Source organism: Mytilus trossulus, chromosome 6 (genome assembly GCF_036588685.1).
Source record: "Mytilus trossulus isolate FHL-02 chromosome 6, PNRI_Mtr1.1.1.hap1, whole genome shotgun sequence".
Lineage (NCBI taxonomy): Eukaryota > Metazoa > Mollusca > Bivalvia > Mytilida > Mytilidae > Mytilus > Mytilus trossulus.
The window spans coordinates 87,134,305-87,157,029 of record NC_086378.1 but is presented as its reverse complement, the minus strand read 5'-3'; the positions used below and the strand labels follow the sequence as shown (position 1 = coordinate 87,157,029).

Below are 22,725 nucleotides of genomic sequence, written 5' to 3'. Positions count from 1 at the left end.
TGGACATATCTGAAAAGATTGGCCTTGTAGTCGTTTCGCTCCCCTTGACGTTGATCAGCCCTTTCAGAAGAAATTCAAGAAAATAGAAGATGGCTAGTCAGGCAAATCAAAGCTCAATATTTCTTGATGTATGAATTTATCTTAAATTTATAACGCCTTTGATAAGTTCATGCCGAGTAATACTAACAGAAGAAAGAAATAATAGGACCAAAAAATAATGTCATTTATTATTGTTTACTTTTATCAGGAATAACCACCAATTGGTGGATTATACCTCAATTGACGTATAATCCACCAATTGAGGTATAATGGTATAGACCAATTGGTGTATAATTGTTTGTTTTTCAAAACAAATTATTCTACTAAAATGGAGCATTGTTTTCTTAAAACCATATTATGGTATGAAAACTTGTCAAACATTCCTAGTTTAGTATAGTGACATAACATATTGCATTTAATCAAAAATTGTATTTCCAGCTTCTTCTATTGTTATCTTGTCAATTCTTGATTGGCAAATTTACCTGTAATCACCTTTCAATGGACATCATTACTGTCTGCAGTCATGTGATCATGAGTACAACTCAAACAGGTGAATGGAGCTCTTTGTTAATACTTGACTTTCATGATAAAGAGTCAATCATGGTCAATAGTACAAATGTTTCAACAAAAGAATTGTTGTACTCATGCATTCTCAAGAGATGCAGCAGGCTTTGACTAAACTAAAACTTTTGGAGGACCCAATAAGGGTCATAAAATAGGTTGCAAGTTGCAAAATCATGCTCCTTTCTCACACTAGCATTTTATTACCAAAAAAATGCATTATACGTCAATTGGTCTATACCAATATACCTCAATTGGTGGATTATACGTCAATTGAGGTGTAATCCACCAATTGGTGGTTATTCCTGACCTGTTTATTTGTTTTTAATGGGAACAGGACTGGCAAATACATTTTAATCCTGAATAAGTTATTGGATTACAGCTTTTCATTTTCATAATAGATGTTGCAATTGCATACTTATGTTTTATAAGGTTGTTTAGTAAAATGGTAGTTTCATACCTAATCGGTTCGTAACTACATTTGTAACTAGGTCATTCAGAATCGGTTCTTTTAAAACTACATTTGTAACTAGGTCGTACCTGAGACGTTTGTAACCCTCATATGAGGCAGGCATTTCCTGTAAATGGGGATGAAGTCTGTATGAATTATTTTTTTGTAACTTAAATATTTGTTAAAAAAGTAAACAGAAATACCGTAATGTTTCCGATTTTGGTTCTGTTGTTAGGAATTTAAGTTGGGACGTTATTTAAGTTATGAGGTCATATGCAATGTAAACAAAGAAAAGCTATCATCAGGTAACGTTACGTTTTTTTTCATATCAAGGAATTATTAAAAATGAAATTGGAATTGCATTCCTTCCTATTTTATACTAGACTGATTAATATATATTTTACTCAAAGTTTCATACAAACGAGACCGGAAAAAGGAAGTACATTGTAGATTTCTGTGCAGATGCGGGAATTCATAACATGACATCAAAAAGATTGAACGATTTTGAGTTCATTAGTACAATGAATTTTCCTGATTTTTTTTTATATTGATTTTGTTACAGTTATTGGGGACTTCGTCCCCATATAACTATATATTATAATATGAGTTGAAGGTAAAAATCTCCTGCTTTTCAGACCCTCTTCCTTCCCTCCAGTTTAAAATTGAAATCTTCTGCTTTTTGAAAATGTCAACCTTATAAAATTTTCAGTACAGATTTTTGTTTACAAAAACGATATGGACAGAGAAAGGGTCAGAGAAACTTGGATTTGATATAGGAAAAGTCAGAGAAAAACAGAAGTTTCCTGTCATTGATTTTGTGTCAAATGGTAAAATGGGTAAAATTTGCCTGGGGCGTATGACATTTGCGCCGATTTTGAAAATTTTCATTCTTTCATTTGCGCCGATTTCAAATTTTTCATTTGCGCCGATTTCAAATTTTTCATTTGCGCCGATTTTATATTTTTTCTTAATTGGATTTACAAGTAAGTTACAGGTAAGTTCATACTTTAACATTGGCTGAGCACAGAGTATAAAGACAAATCAAGTGACATTGCAATTGGTAAATGGCTATCCCAATGTTTCGGGTTACCATTCCTTTCCCTAAATGAAATCGATGACTGCTTCACAGTTGACATTGTCTGATGCTCCTTCGGATGACAAATGTCATACATTCTTATACATCGTCCAAGTACACATTCCATAACGGTCAACCAATTCGTGATGGCTTCCATAAATTAAAGAAGGGATGATTTCAACTTCACCATTTGGAACTCTTGTTTTAATAGCTTCCTTGTGAGAAAATGCGAACTCTAGAAATGCCCCCACCAGTACGTATGCCAGACAAAGAAAAGATGGCCGTTGTTATCGACAATTTTGCCAAATATAGAAGAGACGAAATCACAAGAAAGGAATATATTAGATGTGTTGCCTATACATACTCGGCAAGAACAGATTTTTGATTTGAATGAATTCCATTTTTATGGATTTGAATGCTGCTACATATATTTTTAATTCGTCATTTTAGTATAAAGAAAGTGCTTTTATCTTAGGTTTTTTACTTCTTGATTTTAAGCAGGAGACAACAGTTATATACATGTTTTGATTGACAATTCATAACACATGTACAACTGGCTAACAGAGGAGGTCTTTAATGATCAATGAAAATAACATTATTGGGATGGAGAGGTGTCTCATTGGCACTCATACCACATCTTCTTATATCATTTCACCTGTAATTTACCTGTTATTTACCTGTAAAAAAATCGGCGCAAATGAAAAAAAAAATCGGCGCAAATGAAATGCAGATCGGCGCAAATGCAAAACGCTGTTTGCCTGATATGTATAGGATTAGACTGTTTATACAACAATAAATTAAAGATAATAGGCAATTACCTGGTGATCAACTAGCTAGTTTAAGACACAAGCCTGGTTGATTAAAAGTGAAATACTGACAAAGGATTAAATTGCACAAGTTGTATACCTATATAAGTATAGTTGTCTTGTACTATTCTAAAATTTTAGAATTTGAATTTGACAAAATGCAAACTGTATTTTATCCCTGTCCTAATTGAAATACCACAGCAGCAAATAAAAGAAGACCAAGTATCTAGCCAAATTCAAATATCAAAAACTGAAACAAGTCTATTTTATTTACTGGTACAGGTAAGTTATTATAATGGTATAGATATATCTTTTAGACATTCAGATTTTTATTACAAATACGATTAACAAACACATATTTTCTTTTTATGTCTGTGTGTCTATTTGTCGTCCTCTCTTCCTTTCCTCTTTCTGTCATGCTTCAGGTTAAAGTTTTCAGTCGAGGTAGATTTGGATGAAGTTGAAGTGCAATCAACTTGAAGCTTAGTACACATGTTTCCTATAATATGATCTTCATAATTTTAATGCCAAATTAGAGTTTTTTTGCCATAATTTCATGGTGAACTGATCATCAATGATCATAGAAAATAATAGTGAGTGCAGAGATTTCAGTTTTTGGTCAAAGTAGTTTTTGATGAAGTTGGAGTTTAATCAACATGAAGCTTAGTACACATTTTCCAGATAATAGGGTCTTTTTAATTTAAGGTCATATGAAACGAGTGACTGGTGAAAAATAATGTCCATCTAATTCTTGAACCAATGCATATATACGGTATATATCATAAACTTAGTCGTTTGTGGAGGATTTTATAATTTTTAAGCATTTCTTCTCTCTGTCTGTTAAAATGAGAAAAAACAGCAACTAATAACATGTAATTGTCAAGTTTGAAGCTATAGTTCACCTATTGTCACCTAGTAAACAATCAACAAAGAAGCATGGATATTGAGCAATTGTACAACATGTACAATTAGATAATAATGACAGATCCATGCCTATTGCAATCACCAGATTTTTACGAGAAAGCTCAAGCTGAGTTCTCTTTGCATTATGGAAAACATATCGGCCAATTGTTTGCTGTTTTCAAGGTCCATTGAATATTAAGTAGAAAATGATAGTGTTTTGATATAGTAGACTTAAGTTAGGTTTGGGTAGTCTATTTGGAAAGTTACAATCTAAGGATAGTTGAGCTATATTACAAATATAATAAACATTTTTTTTCTTTTTTTTATCAGGTGTTTCGAAGGGCAGACAAAAAAGGTAAGTAAAGGTTACAATCTAATACTTGAAAATATGAAATTAAAGTGGTATTTTTTTTTATAATTAATTGCTCAGAATTTTCATACCTTCACCGTAGTGTGAATTGTGTATAACAATTGCCTTGCTGATTGTAAGGTGTGTGAAATATTTAAAGAACATAATTAGAATTCCTAATAAGTCAGCAGTCATTAACATCATTATATAAAAAGCTTGTATTAGCAATACACAATTAGATTAATCAATTTTATTACAATTTTTTTTGTAAAAATTGAGTCTATTATACATTATATTTACATTTAGAATACCATAGATTTTTTCGTGGGTACCAAATTTCATGGGTTGTTACAGTGATACTTGTTTTGGTGGTTTTGTAAAAGTGTGCAAGCCTATAGAAAATCTGTACTAAGCTGAATATTTAAATTGATGGTTATCTATAACCCAAAAATCCATGGAAATTTGTATTCCACATGAAGAAATGAATCCACAGTAATAGAGACCGGCCATCATTCTCATGTTTAATGTTGGCTTTTGCATGGATACTTCATTATTAAAAGAGTTCAATGGTATGCATTCATAGAGAACTAGACCATTGTAAAATTTTAAAGTTCTGTAATCACATCAACTGGACTATCTGTAATTAAAGAAAGACAAATGCAATGTACATGTACCATTTCTGATTACGTCCATTATACCGGTACTGAAAAGGTCATATACAATTATATATATGTCGGACTCTAAAGTGCAATGGGGACGCTAAAGTACGATGGTCACGCTAAAGTGCGATGTTCTGTGCTAAAGTGCGATGCCTCCATACGCTAAAGTGTGATTGTCCGCAAAAGTAAAGACGTAATAAACATACTATGAATTGGATTATGACATGAACAGTCTTTTATACAAACACAAAACATGAACATGCAGAAAGAAAATTGTAGAATATTTGATTAATAACTTAAAAGGCATAAGTATCTTTTATCTTGTTTCTATTAAGGTTTATAACAAAAAGTTCAAACCAACCAGTAAATTTCAAAATACCTTGTGCTGAGTCACTAAAGTCGAGAAACCCTAAAAAGTGTACTTGATTGCGTCCATATTTTTATTTGTCTTAACCGATATTAACTACATTAATACACTTGTTTTAAGGAATTCAATGCTATCACTGCATGTAATAAACCTAAATCTACCAGTCATCAAATTGCTAAATATGAGAGTGCAAGGATAAAGGCTGTGGATTTTCTATAAAATTTCTATATGTTTAGCATCGAGTCAACAGAAGGGTACATACTACTTAAGCTTATTGATACATTAAAATCATTGTTTATGTTGCACTTTACTTTGCGATCCTCAGTAAAACATTGTTGATTTCACTGTAAAATAAAGGTACATTTTTTCATGCGTAAATCATATATTGTCCGCTAAAACATTAGTTTGTACATTTTATTTGTACTCGCTGCGAAAAAGGAGAAAGCTCGGAGATCATTGCATTTCCCTCTCATTTAAATTAAGATTTTTTTTTAAACAAATAAATGTCAAACAATGAACATGATGAACAAATTTCGTATTTCTAATTTACAATGACGACTTTCAGGGGAGATGTTCACATTAGTGATAGACTGTGTGAACGGCAAGTTACGCCAATTATCAAAATATTTGATACCAAGCCAAAATTTAAAAAAAAATCATATACAGGATATACAGATTTTTATACTGATAGATAAATGGCCTATAAGACATGCTTAAAACATTCTAAATGTTCATATAAACCCCCTAAGTAGGCTATATTATTCTTCAATTATCTAAAAATCAATTTTATTGTACAAAAACTTTCATATGATAAAATTTCACAGGGGCCATAATACAAAACTAAACTTTTAACTGTGTATTACTACCTTAGGTCATTGCAATTTAGCGTGACAAACCATCGTATTTTAGCGAACAAACAGCCATAGCACTTTGGCGTGATACACCATTGTATTTTAGCGTAAACCATCGCACTTTAGCGTGACCATTGCACTTTAGAGTACCATTGCACTTTAGAGTCCTACATATATAAACAATAAAAAGAGTTTGAAAGACAGGTAATGGTAGAGAACTAAACATTATTTTTTTTTGCCAATGATAGAACACTGTCTGATTGAAGTAAATCAGTCTACTATCATGTAAAGCGATTTGTTTCATTGATCTGATTGGTTGTAAATCAGTCTACCATCATGTGAATTCTTTTAATTCATTGATCTGATTGGTTGTTATAGATAATGGACAGATATCATGGGAGGAGTTTGTCTCCTTCTTTGCTGATGGTGTCATGGGGAAAGATGAATTGGAAACTTTGTTCAAGCAGATTGACACACATAAAACCAAGTAAGTTATGTAAACATATTTCAAAGAAAAAGAAAGAATATATATCCATCAATGACACCAACAGGGTTTCCGATGGCGGTCGCCATTTTTGCAATTTGCGAAAAAATCATAATTTTGGCGATTAAAATTCGTCATTGGCAAAAGAATTTGGCGAAAGAAATATATACAATGATTTATTTTTACCCATTTGTTTATTTACTTTTTTCGGGTTTCTCTGACTTTACCGATCAAACAATACTCGGAATTCACCTTGAACTCGTTAAGATATGACAGAAAATCAATAATCAGCTGATTGCATTCATAGCTATCGACATCAAAGGACTAATTAATAAAGGTGTTGAGATTGTATGATATGACAAAATGATAGGGTTAAATGGCTTCTGTCACATGTCACAATAGGGATTTTATTAACCACTTTGCGACGCACGTGTTTGAAGCAATTTTTTAGGCTTCCTCTCCTTCTTTTAATGAAAGTCCAGAAAAAAAAATTGTTGTTATGACGAAAAATGTGCAAAAGCAAGAAAGGTCTCTGATTTAAAACTTTATCATATAACTTTCATTTAGATCTTTGATTTGAGTGGGTATTTCAAAGTCGTTTCAGTGACACGTGTTTCAAGCATATAGTTTTACTTATTTAAGATGGTCTAGAAAAGAAAACTCGTTATGAAGAAATCTATTCAAAAGGTTGGCATAAGAGCAAGCCTTAAATGTAATGACTACACCTTACATGAGGGATCAATTACAAGTGATAAGATGCTTCGTTTTGTTATAAAAAAAACCACTTCTTATTTAGGGGAGGGGCTGGAAAAAAAGGAAAATTAAAAAAAATATATATATTTGTGTTACTTGGCGAAAAAAATTATAAAGTGGCGAAAAATATATTGTTTTGGCGAAAGAGGTGGCGAAAAAAATAATTGACCCAGGGGAAACCCTGGACACCAAATCAGTTCAATGACAGCAATACAAAAAGCACTTTTATTGCTATTCAATACAGACAATTATAAATCAGTGACATACTATTTTTGTTAAATCATTTAATATTCTGGTCTAGTGGACTCTTAACAAATTGGAAATCAAATGACCCCATAGCTAGCCAAGTTAATGATTTACATGATTTGTTTTGAATGTGAAACTGTATCTGTTCACAGTTAAAAGTAATTTCTTTTCAGTTACATAGATCCTGGTGAGTTATGTCAGTTTTTCTCCCAACATTTGGGAGAATTTAAACAGATATATGATGTGGTGGAGGACCTTCATGCCAAGATTAATACTGCTTTACATACTACATCAAAGGTAAGTTATTTGATTTAAAATTCGAATTATTTTTTTTATGAGAGGAAAAAAGTATGGAATGTCATTTGATTTATAGAAGTCAGTTTTTTGTAAGCAATAATGGGAGATAACTCATAACACAAAATGTTTTGACTTTCAAAGTTCAAATTAATCAAACTTATCGGAATCTGAGTTCTGACTGAAAACAGTCATTAGGCATTCAGAAAGAAATGTCTGTTTTCTTTATTTAGCTATACAATTAAATTGTGTTCATAGTGAATCAGTCTAGGGAGGTCACTGAATGATATATATTTTCACTTTTCTTGTCAACAGACATATCCAGCAGAGACCAGGATGAATAAGTTCATTAAACGTTTTCTAATGAAGGAAGTGACCAATCAGGTGTCAGCATTGCAGTTACCTCTAGAATCTGCATCAGAAGGAATGGATGAACTAGCTAAGGAAGAAAGGTATGTGATAATCCGTAGAACCAAGGGTTGGGAATGTAAAGGTCCTTTGTCTTTGGTTTTTATAAAACTTCATAAACCTTATTTTTTAAGTCTGATAGACCTATAAATGCCATCTAGTATAATTGAAAAAAAATCATATTTCATATCAGATTTTTTTTCCTCTGGAGAAACATAATTTGCATATATTGTTATGATAAAGTTAGTGTCAATACATTTTTTTTTGCACTAATGCAGAGAAAACTGACATTTTTTTGCACTAATGCAGAGAAAACTGACATTTTTTCCCCATTATGCTGACATTTTGTTTGCATTCAATATCTTTGTTCATGTCTGATGCACCGACAGTGCAAGACCCTAATGAGTAGTGAAGGTCATTAAACATTCCCTAGTGTTTCTGATGCATTGACTCCAGTAATGATGGTTTCCAGGTATAAATTTACACTGAAAATAAATGAACTCATTATACATGCATATATGTCTGTAAATTTTACATATACATGTACAAAGATTTATTGTAACAATGCAGATAAGAAACTTTAAATCTCAAACTCATTTGTTTAATTGTAGTGGTGATACTAAACCAGTTGAAGCATCTGATGTCCTGAAGAAATCTGATATAACACCAGGACGTGTGGGAAGACGTGCTAAACGTCAAGCCAGTAACCAGTCACAAAACAGTATTTTTGATGGTAAATGAAAGTCCTATTGCAAAAATTTACTCTCCAAATATTTGTTTTTAACTAAGTTTCTGGTAGTAACTAACTAAATACAGCATTGATTTTTAGCTTTATACCTAGCACTATTGTGGCCTTTATGTTTGGTGTTGAGAGGAAAAAGGGAGATATATTGTGGATGAACTCAACTGTTATCAAACATGCTTTATGCATGATTGAATTGTGTGGTTAGTACAAAAATTCGACAAAAATATTCTGAAAAACTGTGTTATCCAGGTGTACGAATCATATGTTATCCATGATGTCTTTAATCAAATATCGTACAATATCCTATTTTAGTTTCTCTATTTTCTTTGTAGGAACAATGTCAACAACCTTGACTGCCCAGGTGGACAGACTTTCTACTTTACTTGACAGACTAGAACATGGTGTAAGTAATCTCAGAATTCTACAAAAACAGGATTTTTTTAAAATTTAATATTTACTGATGTTATGAAGAATATACTAGTGAACATGAAATACCATTTTTATACGACCGCAAATTTTGAAAAAAATTTCGTCGTATATTGCTATCACGTTGGCGTCGTCGTCGTCGTCGTCGTCATCGTCGTCGTCGTCGTCCGAATACTTTTAGTTTTCGCACTCTAACTTTAGTAAAAGTGAATATAAATCTATAAAATTTTATAACAAGGTTTATGACCACAAAAGGAAGGTTGGTATTGATTTGGGGAGTTTTGGTCCCAACATTTTAGGAATTAGGGGCCTAAAAGGGCCCAAATAAGCATTTTCTTGGTTTTCGCACTATAACTTTAGTTTAAGTTAATAGAAATCTATGAAATCTTGACACAAGGTTTATGACCACAAAAGAAAGGTTGGGATTGATTTTGGGAGTTTTGGTTTCAACAGTTTAGGAATAAGGGGCCAAAAAAGGGCCCAAATAAGCATTATTCTTGGTTTTCGCACAATAACTTTAGTTTAAGTAAATAGAAAATAATGAAATTTAAACACATTGTTTATGACCACAAAAGGAAGGTTGGTATTGATTTTGGGAGTTTAAGTCCTAACAGTTTAGGAATTAGGGGCCAAAAAGGGACCCAAATAAGCATTTTTCTTGGTTTTTGCACCATAACTTTAGTATAAGTAAATAGAAATCTATGAAATTTAAACACAAGGTTTATGACCATAAAAGGAAGGTTGGTAATGATTTTGGGAGTTTTGGTCCCAACAGTTTAGGAATAAGGGGCCCAAAGGGTTCAAAATTAAACTTTGTTTGATTTCATCAAAATTGAATAATTGGGGTTCTTTGATATGCCGAATCTAACTGTGTATGTAGATTTTTAACTTTTGGTCCCGATATCAAATTGGTCTACATTAAGGTCCAAAGGGTCTTTGTTTGATTTTGACAAAAAATTAATCGGTTGGGTTCTTTGATATGCTGAATCTAAAAATGTACTTAAGATTCTTGATTATCGGCCCAGTTTTCAAGTTGGTCCAAATCGGGGTCCAAAATTAAACTTTGTTTGATTTCATCAAAAATTGAATAAATGGGGTTCTTTGATATGCCAAATCTAACTGTGTATGTAGATTCCTCATTTTTGGTCTTGTTTTCAAATTGGTCTACATTAAAGTCCAAAGGGTACAAAATTAAACTTAGTTTGATTTTAACAAAAATTGAAATCTTGGGGTTCTTTGATATGCTGAATCCAAACATGTACTTAGATTTTTGATTATGGGCCCAGTTTTCAAGTTGGTCCAAATCAGGATCTAAAATTATTATATTAAGTTTTGTGCAATAGCAAGTCTTTTCAATTGCACAGTATTGCACAATGGCAAGAAATATCTTATTGCAAAATATTGTGAAATAGCAATTTTGTTTTTAATTAGAGTTATCTTTCTTTGTCCAGAATAGTAAGCAAGAAATATCTAATTGTAAGATTTTTTTTTATTTGGAGTTATCTTTCTTTGTCCAGAATCAACTTAAATCTTAGTTATATATATACAATATACAATGTATATTCACTTTTTACTACCAACTGATAAATTAAAATAATCTTTACCATTCAGTGATAACAAGCAGTTAAGTAGTAATTGTTGCAAACTCCATTAGAAATTTTAATTGAGATTAGTTTTGGAATAAGGGAAAGGGGATGTGATTAAAAAAATTGGGTTCAATTTTCTCATTTGAAATTTCATAAATAAAAAGAAAATTTCTTCAAACATTTTTTTGAGAGGAATAATATTCAACAGCATAGTGAATTGCCCTTAGAGAAAACAAAAATTTTAATTTCATTAGAACACATTCATTCTGTGTCAGAAACCTATGCTGTGTCAACTATTTAATCACAATCCAAATTTAGAGCTGAATCCAGCTTGAATGTTATGTCCATACTTGCCCCAACCGTTCAGGGTTCAACCTCTGCGGTCGTATAAAGCTACGCCCTGCGGAGCATCTGGTTAAGATAGTGTTACAGTGTTTAAACAGTAATTTTGAATACCTGTCAAATGGAGGCAAAAGTAAAGAATAGTTTTGTAGATATATATCAGTACACTACTGTCTTCTATCAAATACATTGAAACTGATGCTGTTTTCTTTTAGTTTTTTACATGATGTAATGTTTATTTAAATCATGGAACTTTCAATTTATAGATTTGGAATTTTGCATGCAATATTTCAAAAATATAATAGAAATAAACAATTTATTAACACTTATTCAGGTAAACACTGATGGCTTTGTGGATGAAGATCTAGAAGCTTTGGCTTCAGATAAGGTAAGAACTAAATAATAAGGACAATTGATGATCTCTACTTTTATTATGGCTTTACTGTTAGGGTTTATTTTCAATTACACTGAATGAAAATTTAAGTTTTTATCTTTTACTTATTACCTATTTTCTTAGTTTGGCTGAGTTAATAGATATACCCAAGGAAGAATAAAAATATATAAGAGAAACAAGTATTTCAATCAAGATAGGTTTAAAAAAGAAATACATTTCTGATATTGTATCATCAAGGAATGTGTACAAGCTTTTGATATTTCTTCAAGACCTATAATAAGGTAGAGAAAAAATATAAGAGGAGAGAAAAAAAAAATCCATTTGCCATAATTCAAGGGGAGATAATATATATTTTTGATTACACTATAACATTTGCCATATTTCAAGGGGAGATGATATTTATTTTCCATTACAGTATTACATTTGTCATATTTTAAAGGGAGAAACTTGATATTTTTGTCGAGCCTGCAACTTTTGATGCAGAAAGCTCGACATGGGATAGTGATCCGACTATGGATTATTGATTTTTAACCGGATTTTTGGGACAAAAATGTCGGTTATTGATTTGGGGATGTACGGCGGGGGACCGGGCAGTCGGTCAGTCCGGTGGGAGGCAATAAAATGTCTGTGCAAATACTCATGAACAGTTCAACCAAAGCTTTTAAAATTTTAATATTTTGTTACTGACAACTTAATAAAGGTCAAGTTATAATAATGGCGATTTTGACTTTTATCGTTCAGGAGTTATGGTTCTTGAAAGATTGAAAAATGGAGTTTTCAGTCGTGTCCGTGCATTTACTCATGAACTGTTCTACCAAAGCTACCCAAATTTTAATATGTTGTTACTGAGTACAAAATGGAGGTCAAGTTCAATAATGACGATTTTGACTTTTACCGTTCAGGAGTTATGGTTCTTGAAAGATTGAAAAATGGTGTTTCCAGTTGTGTCCGTGCATTTTCTCATGAACCATCAACTTAAGCTTTTGAAATTTTAATATTTTGTTACTGATGACAAAATAGAAGTCAAGTTTAATAATGAGGATTTTCACTTTCACCATTCATCAGTAATGGTTCTTGTGATATTGCCAGGACACAAAAAAATGTTAATAAATCTGGTTTGCTGTCATTGTGACAGCCTCTTGTTTTTATTACACTTTTACATTTGCCATATTTCAAGGGGAGATAATTGAATTTTTTTTTATTACACTATTACATTTGCCATAATTCAAGAGGAGATACTTGATATTTTTGATTACAGTATTACATTAATTTTCCATATTTCAAGGGGAGATAAATGATATTTTTATTACACTATTACATTTGCCACAATTTTTGGGCAGATAATTGAAATTTCTGAATCCTGTATTACATTTGCCATATTTCAAGGGGAGATAATTGATATTTCTGATTACACTATTACATTTTCCATAATTCAAGAGGAGTTAATTGATATTTTTGATTACAGTATTACATTTGCCACAATTTTAGGTGAGATAATTGATATTTCTGATTACACTATTACATTTGCTATAATTCAAGAGGAGATAATTGATATTTTTGATTATAGTATTACATTTGCCACAATTTTAGGGAAGATAATTGATATTTCTGATTGCAGTATTATGCTTGCCATAATTCAAGGGGAGATAATTGATTTTTTTTATTATTACAGTATTACATTTGCCATATTTCAATGGGAGATAATTGATATTTTTGATTATAGTATAACATTTGCCATAATTCAAGAGGAAATAATTGATATTTTTGATTACACTATTACATTTGCCATAATTCAAGAGGAGATAATTCTTATTTTTGATTACAGTATTACTTGGTGGAATTTGAGACAAATATTAAAGGAGATAGTAAAGAGGTGTTCAGAAAGGCTATGAGAACTTATATAGAGGGCGCTAATAATGCAGAGGGCTGTCTTAGGTAAAAATCTGGTTTATAAAATTTATAATTTCTGTAAATAACTGAATATCTCTTTAATCCTGGACTTATGTATTTTTTGTAACTTTTATTTTTACAATTTTACCTACACTTGCCTCAATTTAATGTCTGACCAATCATTTTTATGCCCTACCTACGATAGTAGAGGGGGATTATGTTCGTCCATCTGTCCCGCTCCAGGTTAAAGTTTTTGCTCTAGGTAGTTTTTGAGGAAGTTGAAGTCCAATCGACTTCAAACTTTGTACACATGTTCCCTATGATATGATCTTTCTAATTTTAATGCCAAATTAGAGTTTCTACCCCAATTTCACGGTCCACTGAACATGGAAAATGATAGTGCGAGTGGGGCATTCGTGTACTGAGGACACATTCTTGTTTAAGTCTGTTTATCAGCCACAAAATTCATTTTCAATAGTTTGATATTGAATTAAGATTTGTTTAAAAATCAAATTTTTGTACTGTTTTAACAACTTGTAATTTTGTTCAAAAGCTAAATGTCAAATTTTATAAACTTCTACTAATAATTGATAGCCATTTAAGATAAATTTTCCTTTGTAGCACATGTGTTAGATATTATAAGGACATTGGATCATTTGCTTTGTATGAAATATGGGACTCAGAGGAAAATTTCAAGAAGTAAGAATTTAAATTATGTTGATATTATGAAAGCTTAAAGACTAGATGCGACAATATGTACCAATACCTTTTATATACTGGTATATTTTAACCACATAGCTTTGCTAAGAAGAAAAAAAATCTGGGACTAAAACATGAGTATAGGTCCAAACTACATTTGATAGATTTTGTGTGGAACTATGTATCATTGTATCTGAAATGTAAATTATTTAAAAAGAGGGATAAAAGGAATTGTGAAAACTACCAACAAAGGACAACATCAACCACCAACACACTGACTCACAAAAAACTGAAACAACAGACTACTAAATTCTTACTGGAACAACACATAATCATATTTAGAGTCACTGTCAAACATTATGAATTATTAATATACTGCATTTTCAACACTCTATGCAATGTAACAGGATTAATATCATGTTTTAATAAAACACCATATTTCATATTTTAGATATTATGTAATTTCTAAAGTAATGCTTTGATCTGATATTGCTCAATAATACTTAGCATTGTTCTAAACCTACAATTCAGAAATATATATATATATTGTTTAACAAAATAACTTCCTGTAAGGAGACTACTGTTGTGAATTAAAGCAAACAGAGTATGACTGAAAATGAAATATTTAGCCAGTTATTTGGTCAAACATATTCGTTATTAATACATTTGCAAAAAAACTAATTGACTGAGATTGGAGTGGGCAGCATGTAGTGGTCATCCTAACTTTTGGTTGTTTTTACCCTGTGACAGCATAGTTTACATTTAATGTAATAAATAATTTTGTTTATAGATACAATAATGATGGGACCAAGTTTTCTGTTCAGATGAAAGAGTATATTGATGGTCCTGTCAACAACAAGGGTCTGGATTTCCCAGGTGAGATTTTATATTATTATGCTTCATGTTAAAGGCAGGATTCAGATTGGTTAGTAGGAGGGAGACAATTTACTCTATCCCATGGCAAATACCTACTCTTTTACACTTTACAGAAACACTTGATCAATCTGCCCTGTATTTTCAATTTTATGAAAGATTTTAATAATATGAATTAAAGTTGGTACATTGTGTTAAAAAATTACCATTAATAGTGTCTTATAGTGTTCATTTCAGTTGTGAGAAATTCATATTATTTTAGGTTTTAACATTTTAGCCAATTTTTTTTACATAGGAATGTATAAATATTTTGTGGGGATATTAGTAAAAAATATATTATGTATGATACATAAGAAGACAATCTCACCTTTCAAGAAAACATTATATGATGTGATAGTGAATTTTAGCCAAATATATATCTGTATTACAACATGTGCAAAAATCTTAATTTCCTCACTGAAATATAAATTTTATTCTGTGTGAGTCAAGGCTCTGTGTTGAAGACTGTACATTGACCTATATTGGTTTACCTTTACAAATTGTGACCTGGATCAAGCGAGAGTTGTCTCATTGGCACTCATACCACATCTTCTTACATCTATTAAGAAAATGTACTTTTGTTTTAGATATATATTATATTATTGTTATTTATTTAACAGCTTCTTGGTGGAAGAAGAATGCTTAATGGACAGATATACTCAGCTGTAGAAGAAAAAGAAGCTCATAATATAATAGATATGCATGTTTATAATAATACTAATAGTATATAGCCTATTTCTTACCTGTTGTTATTTATAGACATAGTATGACCATTGTTAATTAGATCTTATTTATTGTTTTATACCTATATTTTACACCTTTGATAAATGTTATGTATGTTATTGAACAAATTGTCTCCAGTTTTTATAACACATCAGATCTTATAAGTTGACCCAAGTATTAAACCAGTTCAAATATCATAATAAACTTGTGAAGGGGTCATTCAGTGGTGAATGTTTATCTGAAGGAAAGGGATATTTTGAGTATTTTTGACTTTTTGTCCAAGGATTAAGAAATGACTGGAAAAAGTATTGAATATAAAATAAAACAACCGGAATCAAGCAAGTATAGTCTCAATTGTGACACTTTAAATATAATTGTTTATTGCAAGATTAAGTTAAGCAAAGATGTCATCCGACTTAAGATATCTCATGAGTTTAGTCATGACAAATATTGAAGTTTTACTTGATTTATTAATTTGTTGAATGCTGTTATCCATGGACTTATTTTAAATAATAATGTTTAGAACATGTTTTTTTTTGTTCTTTTAAAGTTTTTAAAGTCAATTATTGGTTTTGTTAGAGATGTAGACTTGTCCCATAACTGTTTAGTCCCCAGTCTTTATTGCACCTGGAAAACACTTTAAAAAAGTTTGACTTGACTATTATCTAAAAATTTCAAAATTTCAAATAACTTATTAAATCTGTCTGTTGTTATCAAGCATTTATTGTCACACATTGTGACACCCTTATTATATATATTTAATAGTAAAGAAAATAATTTGTATTTGACATATTTTAAAATGTGTATGTAATATATTCATAATATTTACAAACGACTTAATGCACCTTATGATAGGTTAATGTTCATATTGAATTAATTTGATACTCATAGAGGACACATTTATAATATATTTGTATACATGTATGTTTTTTTCGTGCAATAAAGTTAGAACTTATACACGGTTTGTGTATGGTGCCATTATTCTCTTAATCCCCCCCCAATAAATATTATCCAATAAGAAGACCTTATGGATGCAAAAATAAGTAAAAATTAGAACTTTCATCAATAGACTGCACAATTGATGGTGCAATCATGTCGCCAACCTTAGGTGTAGTGGTCAGTCTATCAGAATACTAACACAAAGGTTCCTAATTTGATCCCCATTCAGGGTAGAAAAATTCAGGGACTGATTTTAAGGCTCTCCCTTAACAAGTATGGTATTGAAAAACCATGATAGTCCATCGGAAGGGGACAATAAATGGCTAATTTGTGATAAATAAACTCATCATAGATATCAGGATGACTAGCGTTACGTCTACAAAAGACTCATCAGTGACACTCGAATCCAAAAAAGTTACAAAAAGCTAAATAAAGTACAAAGTTGAAGAGCATTGAGATCCAAAATTCATAAAAGTGTTGCCAAATACAGCCAAGGTAATCTATGCCTGAGGTAGAAAAACCTCAGTATTTAAAAAAATTCAAAATTTTGTAAACAATAAAGGACCAATTTTCAACACTTTTAGACACTTTTTAAACACTTAAGTGTCTTTTTCAATTCATTTAATTACTTTTGTGAAAGATTTTAACTGATTAAGTCATTAAAAACGCTCCGATTCAAGCTTAAATATGAAAAATTTATCAAATTTGCCAAAAATCGTCACTTTTCAGATGTTTTTTGTCAAAAATGAAAGTGGCCGCATCCGTGTTCATCCTCAACCTTTATATATATTATGTATTATCGTCAAATACAACTTGCATTTCAATATTATGAATGAACACGAATGGGCCACTTTCATTCTAGACAGAAACCGTCTAAAATTTAACTAAAATGCTAATTTGTGAAGATTTCAGTAATTTAGCATGACTTTATGATGCTAGTACCCGATATATGTGCATTGTATTGTCAAAAACAGCCCATACTTATGTAGCAGAATCATTCTACTTTCCAATAAATAGCTTCAGGATTACATTATCACAATTTTGTAAAACTGCTATATTTTGGGGCCAAAAAGGAGTCTTACTGAACCTACTCCTTTACAAATATAACAATATCAATGATAATTCATGTCAACACAAAAAGTGCTGACTACTTAGCTTGCCTTGTGATACCCTCGGGGAAATAAATCTTCACCAGCAGTGGTATCAACCATGTGGTTGTAAATTAACTCATCATAGATACCAGGACGACGCACGTTTCGTCTACAAAAGAATCATCAGTGACGCTCTAATCTAATTAAGAGCAATATCTCTTGCACTTAAAAACACCAGTATTGGTTGCTAAAAAGAGCAGGCTAATGCTGCTATAAGGCAGCACTTGTACCCGAGAAATGGAAAGGGATTGATATACGTTGTAATAATTTGTTTCCAATCCACTATAAATAATATGTTTAAACTGAACCTGTTCATTTAAGATTAGTCATTTATGACACAAATTTCTCTGTCAAACTGTTATGACAATCCAGAGGAAATTAAGGACCAATATAGTGAACCTATTTCTTTTCAGGCAAAAGTGCACAAAACCTCTGGTATTCGGGTTCAGGCATCACCTACAGCTTTGTTTCAGATGATCATTTTAATGTTGCTCTTTAATGGTCCATGTTTATGGACTTTTAGTTTGTATTTGATTTTCAGCACCACTGCTTATGGTGAATAAAATTCATCTACATTAGTCATTATTGTGGATTTATGCTCCTGTGGCCTTATGTCCCACTTGGGATGAATGATTTGATGTTGCCAAAACTAAGTTTCAAATATGTTTTCCTCTTGGTATCTTCCAAGCAATCCAAGGGGCACTTCCTATGTACAAGGTGATATGTCAAATATTCCAGCTTAAAAAAATGTGAATAGGTGGGGAAACTAAACGATATATATGACAATGTATACATTTCTGAATGAAAAGGTTTTGGTATCAAAACCACTATTAAATCAGTATTGCAGTTGCCCCAATGGTATTTTCCAGCAACATTTTATTGTGAGTTCGTGATGTAGTGGTTAAGACCGATGGCTATAGTGCTGAAGGTCCCGAGTTCGATTCTCACTCGGGGTGCTAAAAATATTAGTACATTAGAAGGGTAATTTTCACCCTCTCACACACATCTCTGGTACCCAGACGGTACGTTGGGGGCCTCGGTTGTTCAAAGTGTCCCTACTTTGACCTGGAGATCAATCTTCTGATATCTCTCTGGTTTGTCTGTTTCCACCGAGTGGCCCGGTGGTTCACTCCAAGTACTTCGGCTTCCTCCAGCACAATAACAGACTTCCCGGTGTCCTAGCACTCCCTTTGTGTTGAATTGGGTGGGGATTGATTGTCCTTGTAAAAATAATTGTCGTATAAATATATGTTAGTGACACATCTCCATTAATCCCGTTAGGGAGTGTACATGGATGCCACTGTACCCTCGCAGCTTTCGAGGGGTTCTTCGGATATCGGAGGCATTTACCAGTACATACATACATACATACATACATGTGGCGGCGCTTCGCATTTGCGCCGATTTTTTTTTCGATCTGCCCCAAATTTTCACAGGTAAATTACATGTGAATATTTTTTTTTTATTTTATCTCCAAAATCTTCCGTTAGCCAAATGAAGCAATGAAAATTTTAAAAAAATCGGCGCAAATGTAATACGCCCGTTGTAAGTATGATAGCATTAACAGAGACCAGTAAGAGTTTGATATGAGGTCAACATACCACAATTATTTCACACCAATCACACATCAATATTAGCCAGATAAAAATACAGGTGAAACCTGTTGTAATCGCCTGAACTCAAAACGTAGCAATAACAGTCGTGGAGTTATGACTTTCGTCTGCTCGTTCTTCTTGAACAGTATGGTTCATCTTTGATATTTTGTAGCTTAAGTTTGCTTTATATCCAGTTGCTAGTTGAAGTGTTTTGTTTATTTTGGATTTGTCTCAGTTTGTAATTTTCTAATCCCTTTCATTGACTTATGGTTTTAACTAAATACTTTGGAAATTTTGCCCTTTTTTTCAAATTAAGATTTGTAGTAACAATGAAATTTGTAAACAAACTCAAATACAGAATAGTAATGAATCAAACAAATGGAATAGAAAACTACTCACATTCCTGACTTGGTATATACATTTGCATATGTAGGCAATGATGGATTATGCGTGGTTGTATAGTTAGCTAAATCTCTCACTTGTATGACAGTCGCACAAATTTGCTAATATTGACAACAGCAAAACAAACAGACATGTATGTAAAAATGTCAGAAAAAGGGGCACTACAGTCAACATTGTGTTATAGTCTCAATTATCATCAAAAGCAAACAAATGTGTCAACAAGGAAAACATAATGGATTGCAGACGAAGTATATAAGCAAACATGAAAGACAAGAATCAAAGAAAAAGACAATAGAACAATAACAAAGTGGCTAGATATATAAGTACCGAGATATACCAAAAAGATATTACCAAGACAATAACAATCAAAATCAAGGAGTAAACAAAGATTAAAAAAAAATGACATTTACATCAACGGTCATAAATAATAAATAAGAGACAACACGAACTCCACTAAAAACCGGGAGTGAAATCAGATGCTCCGGAAGGGTAAGCATTTCCTTCCTGCGTATACCGCACCCGTCGTGTTTTTCTTTGTTCAGTTCGGTAATGATGTAAGGTTATTATGACTGAGAAAGAATATCAGATATGATTTCTGACACACTTTTGTCATAATGGCCATGATGACGACCGTAAAATATCTTGAGTGATGACCTTAATTGATTGAACCAAAAATTAACTAAACAGTAAATATTGATAATTTACACAGACGAATGAAAAAAAATATAGCACGTTATTAAAATAACAAACAACGTCAGTACCTAGAATCTATACTTAAAGTTCATCATTTATTATAAGTAGTATAAATATATTGTCTGAGTAGCAACTGCAATATCCTGAATATCGATGAGGGATCAGTTTTACAGAGTGATTTTAATCAAAGCAAAAAGTAAAAATACCAAAAATACCAACTCCGAGAAAGATTCTAAATGGAAGGTCCCCAATCAAAATTGATGCCTTCTTAAGGCAAAATTCTTGTATTGACTTTGCTCTTTCTTTTTATGAAATTTATATTCCAATGACGACGCATCATCCATTGTTTGATTTTTGGTAAACATTTCTACATATGCCACTATTGAACAGGCTTAATGATGCAGAACACTTGCATTCATCCCAGTTTTGCGTAAACTGTCGTATTCATGAACTGATACAGGCATTTAAAAAAAATACAATGCTATTTTTTCAAAAAATTGCTTAACTTGAATAATTGATGGTATTTTTTAATATTTGTTGTATATTGGTTTTGAAAGATCTTTTGGTTACCATTGAGGTGACACCATTTAAAAATAGAGTACACAGTTATCGTCCTTTGATTTTCGTTGTCCGAATATAAGTACAGATAAACTCATCATAGATACCAGGATTAAAATAAAAATTTACGCCAGACGCGCGTTTTGTCTACAAAAGACTCATCAGTGACGCTCGATTAAAAAAATGTTTAAAAGGCCAAATAAATTACGAAGTTGAAGAGCATTGAGGACTAAAAATTCCTAAATGTTTTGGCAAATACAGCTAAGATAATCTATTCCTGAAGAATAAAAGCCTTACTTTTTCAAAAATACAAAGTTTTGTTAACAGTTAATTTAGAATTATGAACATATCAATGATAACTCAAGTCAACACAGAAGTGCTGACTACTGGGCTTGTGATATCCTCGGGGAAATAAATCTCCATCAGCAGTGGCATCGACCCAGTGGTTGCAAATAAACTCATCATAGAAACCAGGATTAAAAATTTATATTCACGCCAGACACGCGTTTCGTCTACAAAAGACTAACAAGTGACGCTTAAATGAAACTAGAGGCTCTAAAGAGCCTGTGTCGCTCACCTTGGTATATGTGAATTAAACAAAGGAAGCAGACAGTTCATAACAAAATTGTGTTAAGTGATTGTGATGTGTTTGTACATCTTACTTTACTGAACATTTTTGCTGCTTACAATTATCTCTATCTTTAATGTTAGTAAAAATTTACAAATTTTGATTATAAAGGACATTAACTTCTTAGGGGGTCAATTGACCATTTTGGTAATTTTGACCTATTTTTGAGTCTTAAATTGCTGTACATTATTGCTGTTTACAGTTTATCTCTATCTATTATAATATTCAAGATAATAACCCAAAACAGCAAAATTTCCTTAAACTTACCAATTTAGGGGCAGCACCCTAACAACGAGTCGTCCCATTCATCTTAAAATTTCAGGGCAGATAGATCTTGACCAGTGGCGGCCATCTTGGTTGGTTGGCCGGGTAAAAAAACACAATTTTTAAACTAGATACATCAATGATGATTGTGGCCAAGTTTGGATTAATTTGGCCCGGTAGTTTCAGAGGAGAAGATTTTTGTAAAAGATCATGGATATTTACGAAAAATGGTTAAAAAATTGACTATAAAGGGCAATAACTCCTAAAGGGGTCAACTGACCATTTTGGTCATGTTGACTTATTTGTAAATCTTACTTTGCTGAACATTTTTGCTGTGTACCGTTTATCTCCATCTTTAAAAATATTCAAGATAATAACCAAAAACAGTAAAATTTCCTTAAAATTACCAATTTAGGGGCAGCAACCCAACATTGGGTTGTCTGATTCATCTGAAAATTTCAGGGCAGATAGATGTTGACCAGATAAACAATTTTACCCCGTGTCAGATTTGCTCTAAATGCTTTGGTTTTTG

At 31.9% G+C, this 22,725-nt stretch overlaps 1 protein-coding gene across 1 annotated transcript; it reads left to right on the top strand.

Annotated features, from left to right (window-relative positions):
• On the top strand, positions 1-16,918 carry LOC134722109 (N-terminal EF-hand calcium-binding protein 1-like). The gene is made up of 12 exons (XM_063585629.1): positions 1-128; positions 4,166-4,190; positions 6,440-6,548; positions 7,718-7,841; positions 8,154-8,290; positions 8,858-8,979; positions 9,324-9,394; positions 11,680-11,733; positions 13,565-13,674; positions 14,251-14,328; positions 15,119-15,204; positions 15,861-16,918. Exons 1-12 carry the CDS (start codon positions 90-92, stop codon positions 15,884-15,886), a joined length of 981 nt encoding a protein of 326 aa, XP_063441699.1. The 5' UTR covers positions 1-89; the 3' UTR covers positions 15,887-16,918.
• The last annotated feature ends 5,807 nt before the right edge of the window (positions 16,919-22,725 follow it).

Excerpts from the sequence above, each read along its gene's own strand:
- LOC134722109 (XM_063585629.1), top strand. The coding sequence starts at position 90 with ATGGCTAGTCAGGCAAATCAAAGCTCAATATTTCTTGAT. Across the intron at positions 13,675-14,250 it reads AATGCAGAGGGCTGTCTTAG|CACATGTGTTAGATATTATA; the intron begins GTAAAAATCTGG and ends TTTCCTTTGTAG. Across the intron at positions 14,329-15,118 it reads TCAGAGGAAAATTTCAAGAA|ATACAATAATGATGGGACCA; the intron begins GTAAGAATTTAA and ends TTTTGTTTATAG.